At 50.9% G+C, this 10,725-nt stretch overlaps 1 protein-coding gene across 2 annotated transcripts in view; it reads left to right on the forward strand.

Moving 5' to 3' along the window:
* LOC133342263 (uncharacterized) overlaps nt 1–10,725 on the forward strand; it is a 48,916-nt gene that overhangs the window by 6,258 nt on the left and 31,933 nt on the right. The window contains exons 2-6 of one of the 2 annotated variants that reach the window (XM_061551309.1): nt 4,721–4,838; nt 5,745–6,006; nt 6,502–6,767; nt 8,831–9,351; nt 10,163–10,402. In XM_061551309.1, the coding sequence (XP_061407293.1) occupies nt 4,721–4,838; nt 5,745–6,006; nt 6,502–6,767; nt 8,831–9,351; nt 10,163–10,402 (1,407 nt within the window). The remainder of the gene's footprint in view (nt 1–4,720; nt 4,839–5,744; nt 6,007–6,501; nt 6,768–8,830; nt 9,352–10,162; nt 10,403–10,725) is intronic. The other variant, XM_061551310.1, reaches the window with a different exon arrangement.

Below are 10,725 nucleotides of genomic sequence, written 5' to 3' on the forward strand. Positions count from 1 at the left end.
ATACTAACGTGTTTAAGCAAAGTCCACCGCCGGACGATCTGACTCATTCGAAGGCCCATGTCGACACATTATTGTCGAGGCTCCATCCCCCCCGCCCCCCGTTTCCCATGCGCACATTGTCAGTAGATCCCCATAGCAAGCTACGCATTTGGGTTAGGGGCCGTCCATAAATGACGTCACGCACTTGGGGGGGGGGGGGGTCAGACATTTGTGACGATGTGTGACGAGGGAGGGGGGGTATAAGAATTGTGACGTCACATCAATATACGCAACTTTAAATAAATATAGACAACACGTTCTACTTAATGAAATATATTGTTTAATAAATGTTTTCTCCTACAACATCAGAGTGCAGCGCCACATTAAATACGCACTACAATGACAATAGTTTAAAGCGATTTGAAGAATGTTTTATTTGGGGGGGGGGGCAGAGCTTTGTGACGTCATATTTGAGGGGGGGTCTGACTTTTTGTGACGCCGTGTGATGAAGGGATGGGGGGGGGGTTAAAATCGTCCAAAATCGCGTGACGTCATTTATGGACGGCCCCTTAATCCCCCCTCCATGGATGTCCCCTTAGTTGAGGACAATAATTCCTCGGTCAACGAAGTGGATGCGTTACTGGAGCTGCGTTTTCTACATTGAGGCTTCGTCCATTGAATCACTTTTCGCGTTGGCACTATGAGGATCCCTTCCCTGGCTTACCATGTAATAGTACTCTAAGCACTTAATGACTTTACAATTCATATTGTCAACAAAGACAATTGATGTTGAAATTGCTGTATTTTATACTGCACGGTATTTAAAACTGACGTGAATAAAAGAAACACAGTGAAGAAAGTAAATGTTATTCTTATTTATATTCTTTATCAATATGAATGTCATTATTTATTCTTTTACTTACTTTTTTGCTTTCAGTGTTAGAATAATGATACAAATATAATCCAAAGTCTGTTATTTCGCACCAACTATTAGCACGGTTGGCTACGTACGGTGCGAAAGAAGTTCAACATGCACACACAGTCATACCGAAACTTCGTTTATTGAATATACGCATATCGAGGTATTCCTGTATATTAAAGGAATTCAATTCGGAGGAGAATCTAGACTTTTATATTGAACAGAAGAATGTAACAATATCTCGAGTGAGCTATTGAGTGGTCTTTTTCGTGATTATTGTGCTACGCCTAGATTGGCCTCCTGCCATAGAAACGTGGAATTTCCTTCACTCTTCCAGGACCAGCAATGCTGCTGAGCGCTAAGCATGGCTTGGAAAGGGAAGTTACACAGATTTATGAATCTGCATGTCCATGATCATATTTGAAAGACAAACTGCCCATCACTGCCCTAGTGTGCTGTCAACCCATACGGTTTACCCCGTATTCTTGTGCAGGAAAATTCAGTTTCAGGTTCATACAGCGTCCAGACGTTTCAATACGGAGGGGGAGGGGTGGATTGTCTATTTGTTTGTGTTTCTCCCTTGTGATGGGACCAATACGGTCTAAATTGGTCTGTAATAAGGTAGGGCACCAATAAGGGGTGGATAGGTATGGCAAGATCAAGATGTCATCGTGGGTGAGTGAGTGAATGAGTGGGTGAGTGAGCAAGTTAAAAGTTTCACGTTCATCTTATTTAACCAGGTGAACGTTCAAGAGACCAGGATAGTCTCACTATCAAGAGTGACCTGGGGCATTCGTCTGCTTGTAGGGGGTGTAATTTTTTTGATTTGTATTATTTAGACCCTAACGCCGGCACACAACTGGCACGTAGTAGTAGTGGTATCATCGGTATAACACACCGCAGTATTAACCAGGGCGGCCACCGGAATTGAACCGTGAGCCTCCGCAAACAAGCGGTGAACGCGCTACCGGCTGTGTCACCGTTGATGTCGCCGCACTTTGCCAGAGCTCCGTACCTTCCGCCAGATCCTCCAAACTCTGCCCCAACAGTGTCTCACCGGACTTGTGGAGACCACTCTAATTCTGGTCTCGGCAACGTGTATGTATGTATGTTGAACTTCTTTCAGACCGTGCGTAGCAAACCGTGCTAATCGGAGGTGCGGGGGGAAGGGTAAGACACGAAACAAAAAGCAGTTCTAAATAAATGCGTTTTCCATCTTGATGATTTAAAAGTGCATAGCTCCAGTGGTTTCCGAATATCGGAAGGAAGAGCATTCCAGACGGTCACAGAAGCGCATCTGAAAGTGCGCAATTCAGTGACCTTCTGTATGTGCCCTCCTGCATTTTGCACACTTGTCCCAATCCGCAAGCGCCGCCGTTTTTTGCCAATCGTATCTACAACATCACACATACAACGCTTACCTGGCCGACTAAAGAGCACTCGATTTTTATTTATTTATATACACGTTTTTCACTTGTTCATGCTTAGTGCGCAGCAGAGAGACGAGCAGCAGCTGTGCTAGTGCCACTCGGGGAAACACGAGGGCCCTCGCTGTGGAGAGCTCTCTGTTCTCCCCGCTGCGTTTGGCCGTCAACTTGACCCCGCCGCGACCTGTCACCGGAGTGATTTCTCGCGTCGCCGGCCGAACTGCCGCTTCTGTCCGGTCGGCACAGCTCGAATACTGATGATGATAATAACAGTGAATACATTTGGTGACCGTGCCGTTCTCGTTGCCGCGAGGCTATATCACGAAGGCGCTGTATTTTTCCAGGCGATGTTGCCGGTATGGCTTTTAGAAATTTTTTGTCACGCGCGTGCTTTCTCAAATTTGGAAATTTTGGACTGTGACACTCACGCACGTGGCCTGCCCTTTAATAACAGCCACTTGAAGCAGACGGCTCGTGGCCTTTTTCGGTTTATACACGCGCAGTATTAACCACGGCGGCCGCCGAGCTCGAACCACAAACCCCTACAACGAACGAGCGGCAAATCTCGCTACCGCTCGGCCGTGTCAAACTTCCAGATCGTCGTCGGTCAGCGGCTTCCCGCGGTTCGCTGGGTTCCTAGCGATGAGGCTCGCTCTCGGGCGAATGCTGTCGTCACTCACCTCTTCACCTCCGTGAGCCGGAGGGGGGCAGGGGAGGGGGGTAAATACTACAGCTCAGGGAGCCCTTGGCACGAGCGAGTCCTCCGGAGGCTCGAGGGTTTGGACGAGCGGAGAGGGCTGGCAAGCCCGGGCTTGCGCAGGCCGTGCCAGCGAGCGTGTCGGGGCACGGCGCTCGTGTGTGTGCACAGCACCGATCCCTCTCTGGGCAAGCACCATGGACGGGTTGACGAGCGCTGCGACTTGGTGTGTTTTGTACGGTCGGCAAATGTTTTAGTTTTGGGGGGGGGGAACGCAAGGTTGAATTTGCGTGGAATGCGCGTGCCGTCACCGTGCGTGCCTTCCGATTGTGACAGGTTGTCAAAGAGGGTTTTGAACGCGGCGTTGCCGCGGTACGGCGACACTACGTTACATCGGACAAAGTTAGGTCCACGATAGCCGTATCGTCCGTTTTGATAAATACCATTCTATGTTAGTTATTTGTCGCTCGTTATATTTCTCTTACGCATTTTATCCCTCGTCCTGTGGATAAACTGCCCCCCCCCCCCTTGTTCCCGCGATACAAATGTGGAATTTACACCACTAACTCAGAACCAGCACTGATGAGATGAGTGGCACTTCAGTAGTCATCCGAGGAGGAAGACTTTGACTTTTGTATGTTCTATTTCTGGCGGGAGGGACAGGTTCTTTCGATAAAGTCACGTAGGTATAAAATAAAATAAATCACGACGTTTCGATCGCAACACAAGCGGTCGTCTTCAGGCGGAAAAAATATAATCCAGCAGTAGGAACTGCTGAACTAGCGAGAGAGCAGCTACAACAAGAGGTTATTTACGTGGCGATGGGCAAGCAGGCGGGGTCTGAGCTGGAAAGGAATTCCACCCCCGGACGCAAGCACGTCAGTTGTGTTAATGGGGGAGATTTCATTTCTTGTTTTAACATTGTGGTGAGTGTAGCGGTCTCTCCGAGCTGCAAGGCGCAATGTGAACCTGTGACAGACAAGAACGCTGCGACCCACATTCTGGCAGACAGGGTGCCACGCTGGTAGCCTTTGTGCCTCTCATCGGGTTTGATTCCCTCCTCCTGCACATTACTGCGGTGGAGTTTGTATATTCACGCGCCCTCTTAGGCATGGGTTTATTCCCGTAGATGAAAAAACAACAACAACAATGTGCAATGTCACCGGATTTGACCAAACATCCCAATGCCACAAAATCACTGGCAAATTACCCAATTGGGATTACACGTCACTCCCTTACTGCAAAAAAAAAATCTCTCCGTCTGAAACTGAATTTTCCTGCACACATTGCTCACGACTGCAAAAGCTTGGCAGGACCCTCCCGAAAAATAGTCTTGAGACTCAGTGATGCTTTTCTGGATAAACGAGCTTAATAATAATAATTATGAAAAAAACATCCATTTTACACGTGTAATTTTCGGTACATTGGTTGGACGTAATTTCCGATCAGCACGGCTGGCTACGTACGGTACGAAAGAAGTTCAACACACATAGTTGGCGATGGCTTGGGAGGCCTTCAGCTGAAGAATCGCTATTCATCAATGAGCCCATATTTCATCGCTGCACCCCTAATGACTGTGTTACCATCGTAATGAAGAACAAGTCCAGGTGCTCAGGTTAAAATTGCTTGAGAGGCGGTGGCTGTCGCAGGGCTCCCGGTCACTCGGAGGTTTACGCCCAGGTGTTTTGTTGTTTACAGGCGAAGACTTCCAGCAGAGACTTCCGGCAACGAACAAGGTCCGGACCGGAGCCGGAATCCAGATCGAACGGCCGCACAGGATCGCTTGCGCACGGATCGTAGTCGCGCCCCGGAGCAGGTATTGTCGCTGCAACGTGAGCCGGTGGGGTCGTGTTTGTTTTGCGTGTGCGTTCACCCGGCGTTGGTGCTTATTATTAAATCTTTCTCGGTTGTCTTTAGAATCAAACATTATTTGGCGATGCTGCTGCTGCGTTGGCAGTGGCGCACACAACAACAACAAACTCTATAAATTATTTAAACTAAACTATGTTTTATTTTACCAGGTAGTCCCCACTGAGCTGTTTAGCTCATTTTCAGAAGCGACCTGGCCGCAAACGATAGCTCAACGAAGTGGCTTTTATCACGTGGAAGTCTGTAGCAGCTAAATACTCTAAAACGCACGTTGTTTCTTAATGTGGCGGGAAAAAGCTGGAGGACCCGGAGAAAAATCCACACGTCCACGGGGAGAGAGAGGGACACGCAAACTCCAAATATACAGCAGGCGCAGGGCTGGGATTGAAACCCTGTTTGTCAATAACACCGCCCCAATCGGAAAATGAATAAAAACTCCTTAATAGACGATTTCTCAGGTAATGGACGAACCCTCATTCATCATGGCATTTTTTCACTTCCCAACAAACTCCTCCCCCCCCCAAACATATTAGAACTCTAAGAACACTTTTCTTGACTGAACATGTAACATACATTTTAAAAAAATATATATAGGACCACGTATTATGATGCGATACAAATAAATATTCAGCAAACACGCAACCGCAATGTGATCAGCAGTCATCTTTCCGATATTAGGAAGCCACTGGAGCTATGTACTTTACATCAAGATTGAAAACGAATTTCTCGAGAACTAGTTTGTTTGTCCTTACACCGCACCTCCGATTAGCACATTGTGCTACATACGGTGCTAAATAAGTTCAACATCATACATACATACATAACCGCGACTCATATCATCCTTCTGGGGTAGTTAAAGCCGGCGTGCCATGCCGCCCGCATGCAGCAGCAGCAGCAGGAGACGTTGGGTTCGGCGACGGGGCTGCCGGAGGGGTTGGTGGACGCGGTGGGGATGGAGGAGGAGGAAGAGGCGGCCCTGCGCGCATACGAGCAGGAGGTGGCTCGCCAGCGGCGGCTGCTGGAGCGCCTGCGCCGCGAGAGCGAGGAGGCCGGGCGCCGCGCCGCACGCCAACTCCGCATTGACGAGGAGCTGCTCCACACGCAGCTGCGCGAGAGTGAGCGGCACGCACGCACGCACGAACATATACACGCACGCACACATGCACACACGCACGCGGCCACGATGATCGTGACGGTGGCAGCGACAATGGTCAAGATCAGAATCTGAAATCTTTATTTAGACTGGAGAAATCCGATGAGCAATGAAGCTCATTTTCACGGATGTCCAGTCGGGGCGGGTCAGCAAGTTACACTCAGGATGCACCTGATCTCATCATCAATTGGAAGCTAAGCAGGGTTGACCCTGGATGACCAACGCTGCCGTGGGGCTGCGTTGTGAGCAGCGGAGGCCAGTGATCCAAACTCCGTTATTGTGCTGTATTTGTTTGCTCCCACATCCTGCCTTCAGCAACCCGCACGGCGCTGGCAGAATCCTCGTCCAGCAGTCAGACTCACATGTACAGTGTTGATGACAGTGACGATGATCACGATTATGACAACAAAAATAACGACGACGATGACGACGACGATTGATTCGTTGCTCCCCCTAGGCCAGCGCTGCATTGAGGATGAGTCTCATCACCTGCAGCAGCTTGGCTCGCCGGACCGGCGCGAGTCGGCCATCCAGACGGAGCCGCTCACCGACGCGGCCGAGGCCTCCGTGCAGGCCGCGGCGGGCACGGGCGGCCACGGGCGACGCGTGACGACGACGGGGGGAGCGGCGACGACGGGGGCGTGCGGCGTCACGGCCGCGGGGACCGGGCCAGCGCTGTACGGAGGGCAGCGGCTCGCAGAGGGCGGCGACGAATCGACAGAGGTCACTACCGGCACGCACGCAGATTTTTTCAATCGAAATTTTCTGATGTGGGCGCGAACAGCCCAGTCGGTGTGCAGTTGTATCCATTTGTCCGGTCGAATTCAAAGGACTTGAAAAAAATGTGAAGGCGAGCGTTCCTGTGTGTTGTCAGCAACGGGGGGGGGGGGGGGGGGGGGCAAAGGAGCAGGGCGATGCGTTTCGGCCGTTTAGCCAATACGCCAATCCGGCTCTCACAGAGTGTCCTCCATGCTCCGATGTGTGTGGCGTGTTGCGCCGTCGCTCAGGCTAAGCTATGATGTCTCGTGTGTTTTTTCTCTGCCATTTTACGCTTAACTCTGGTCATCCTCGCAGCAGCGGCTTCTCGCTGCTGGCCATCGAACAAAGACGGTCGCCGCATCGCGCGTTTTCAAATGCACTTCTGCGGCCGTCTGGAACGCTTTTCCTACCGATATTAGGAAATGCACTTTCAAATCATCCAAATTTAAACCTCATTTCTTTAGATCTGCTTTTTGTATTTAGTTTGTTGTCCTTCCCTGCACCTCCGATTAACACGGTTGGCTACGTACGGTGCGAAAAAAGTTCAACATACATACAGCAAGGAATTCACTTATTCCTTTCATCATTATCAATAACCACTGTAGTCTATGCTCCTTCAAAGGAGGGAACAGAAAAACTACAGGAACTCTCTCTCTCTCCTGAAGCCCTCTCGCAGTGGCACATCAGACCACGGCATTGGATTTTAGTGGCTGATCATCATTGCTGCCATTTGCAATAATGGAACGGAATCATAATACAAGGGAGCAAAACGTTTAAAAATCATTGAGAAAGCGAATTCTTCATGAAGAGCGGTCGAATTGAATGGGGTAAGCCTGGTGGAGTGGGGTGGGCGGGATCGGGGCGGGGGGGGAGATCAGGGGGTGGGGGATGGTCAGTAGAAGGTGCAGACACTACCTCTTAACATCTCACCCAGCGCACTCCCACTGCAGTCATGCACTGGATAAAAAAGTAATTTGTTAAAAATGCTTTTTGTGTTTATTTTATTGTCTTTCCCCTGCTGCTCCGATTAACACGGTTGGGTTACGTGCGGTGCGAAAGAAGTTCAACATACATAAATACATCATGTAACAGCCCTTTGACAATATGCTTCTGGATGAAGTGTTCGCAATGCTACGTGAGTCAGAGGGGTTGGTTGATCGTTCTTCTTCCATCACATTGGTCAGCGTGGGTCGATGAATGAGGGGAACCAGTTCGTGTATCGCTCGATTGGTTAGCCGTAGCCGGGAATCGAACTCCGGTTGCTCGTTTGGAAGCGCAGTGCACACGCCACAGCATTACCGCTCCACCTTCATGGGCATATTCGGTAAATGCGTTTTTAATAATAATAATGATGATGATGATACCTGAAGGACACATTTGTTCTCAATTCGTATAATTTCATTCAATATTCTTGAACTAGCCTTTTGCCCGTCCAAGGACGGGTGTATTTCAGTAAATCTGAAACTTGCAAGCGAAAAGCAGACCGCGACGTGATATTCATTGCATGAATGCGCGGTGACACAGACCTATTTCATTTAAAGCTGATAATCCCTTGTTCATCATGACGTCCTTTTTACTTTGATGTGTCAACAGCGTTACGGAGATCGCGTGACGTGAGGGTTCTGCCTTTGTAGTGAGGGTTGTAAGTTGACGCCGAGGAGGGGGGAGGAGGCGCCTCGCCCCCCAATGTGGAGTGACGTCAGCCGCTAATTATTATGAATGGGGAGGTTGTCAATTTGGAGGACGTCACCTGCTCATGATTATGAATGAGGGGGGCTGTTCGATGTGGAGTGACGTCACTTGTGCATGATTATTAGTGAGGGGGGGGAGTACTCCATCTTGAGTGACATCACCCGCTCATGATTATTAATGAGGAGGGGTGGGGGGGTGTCCATTTGGAGGACGTCACTTGCTTATGATTATTAATGAGAGGGGGGGTTGGTCGATGTAGAGTGACATCACGAGCGCTAAAGACAGACATTCCTGGTTGATTACAGGAGGCATGTTTCCACTGTTTGCACGCGCAGCATGCAATGGCCGGTCAGGGTGGGGCGGACGATGCTTGCACCGACTTCGGCTCAGCCACGACGGAGATTCCTGACGAGGACGCCGACACCGCGATGGGGACAAACGCGGCCGACCGCTCTCAAGCTCGCGGCGGCAGCCTCGCCCCTCCAGCCCTTGGAGGTGGCACCGTGGCGGCGGCAGCAGCGGCGGCCGCTCACCCTCTGGCTTTGGCCCATGGAGAATGCCGGATGGTTCGCGAGGGGACCGCACGCGACGAGCGAGAAGGGGCGACCGTTCTCGGTGGCGACGGCATCGCGGCAACGGCCGAGCGGGCCGTTGGGCCGGCGGACAGCGATGAGGCATGCGAGCCGGATGTGATGGCGAGGTCGGACGGGGAGGCCCGGCCTGCCGCCGTCTGTGCCACTGTCGGCGCCCGCACGTCGTCCCTAGCGCCACCGAACAAGGAGCGGCAGAGGATGGTGCACCTGGAGGTGCTGCAGCTCGACTCGGCGCAGTGCGTCAAGAGGACCATTGCTCACAGGTGCTGGGTTCGAGTGATTGCGCTCAAAACGAAAACGAAGGTGGCTCGAAATGCCTCCGTCGCCCGTGTCGAACGAGCGATGGGGTCGGCCGTTCGTCGCCGTCGGCAGTTCTGAGTCAGTGGTGGAAATTCCACATTGCCAAGGCAGATGTCAGCCGAATTCATAGGATGACCACTTGTTCACTTACCAACTTGTTGAGCTTCGAGTAATTGGCTGTTATAAATTTCCACGTCATAAACCACTTCGTTGAGCTATCATTTATGGCCAGGTTGCTTGTGAAAAAGAGCTATACAACTCAGCGGGGCCTTACCTTGGTAAAATAAAAATTGTTTAGTTTTAGTTTTTACATAGTGCTACTAATTTTAATGAGCCTGGAGGGAGGATTGGCTGAGTTACTAGAAGTGCCAACCAACCATGTAAAAATAGTATTTAGTTTATAAAATATAATAACAAAAATAAGTTGAAATTATGGGTTTGAATGTGGGCAGCTGCTTGTGTGTGGGGAGTTTATGGTATCAGCCTGGTCACCGATGACTGCACAAAAAAACATCATTAAATTAGTTCTGCATATAATTTGAGCTTCGTCCTTGCCATGCGACAACAAACCTCAAAGGAGAGTGTAAGGGATTATAAGCGGCCCCACCTCTTCAAAGGAGCAAGAGGCCACGTGAAGGATTTTTTAAAAGTCCCGTGCAAAATATCTTTCGCTGGTGACTGGCGTTTCAGAATCTACCATCGTCATTCGGCTCCGCGCTTTCCGCGTATAAACACGACGAATCGTCGTTGACGTCCTCCACATTTGCCGCACAGACGGGTGCAGTACCGGCTGGACCGCCTGGCCGAGCGCCAGCACATCCTGGAGGAGGAGAAGAAGCTGCGGCGGCTGGAGGCGGCGGGGCGGCTCGCACGCAACCGCCTGGCCCGCGCCGCCCGCAGGGGCTCCCCGTGCCGGCCCTCGGGACCCGCTGGTGCCTCCAAGGGCACGCGGGGCGCTGGCCGCGCGGCCGAAGTGACGGCCCGGCTGTATCCGCACAACTCGCCGCTGCACAGGTATGGAGGGAGGGCGGGTGGGCGCCTGCGCTCGTCTGTAAAAACAAAAAATGATGGAGCGCTTTTGACAATGACAATATTAAAAGGGGTGAACCACAGTTGTATCGATCGGCAGGTCACGTGCGCTGGGGTAACGTGGTGGTGGGTACTCTCTTTCAAGTCGCCTGGTCAGCATGTTAAAGGAGGCTGAATTCCCTCTAGAGAGGCTCGCTTGAGCTCCCTCTGGGAGGCCCTTGCGCCAGCAGTGACTTGGGGAAGTAATCACAGGGCTACACCTTTACTGTTGCTGTTTTTCGATTGACTTTGTGGCTTAAGAAGCGCAT

This window comes from Lethenteron reissneri, chromosome 14 (assembly GCF_015708825.2).
Source record: "Lethenteron reissneri isolate LAM-NWPU_2019-01 chromosome 14, ASM1570882v1, whole genome shotgun sequence".
Taxonomy (NCBI): Eukaryota; Metazoa; Chordata; class Hyperoartia; order Petromyzontiformes; family Petromyzontidae; genus Lethenteron; species Lethenteron reissneri.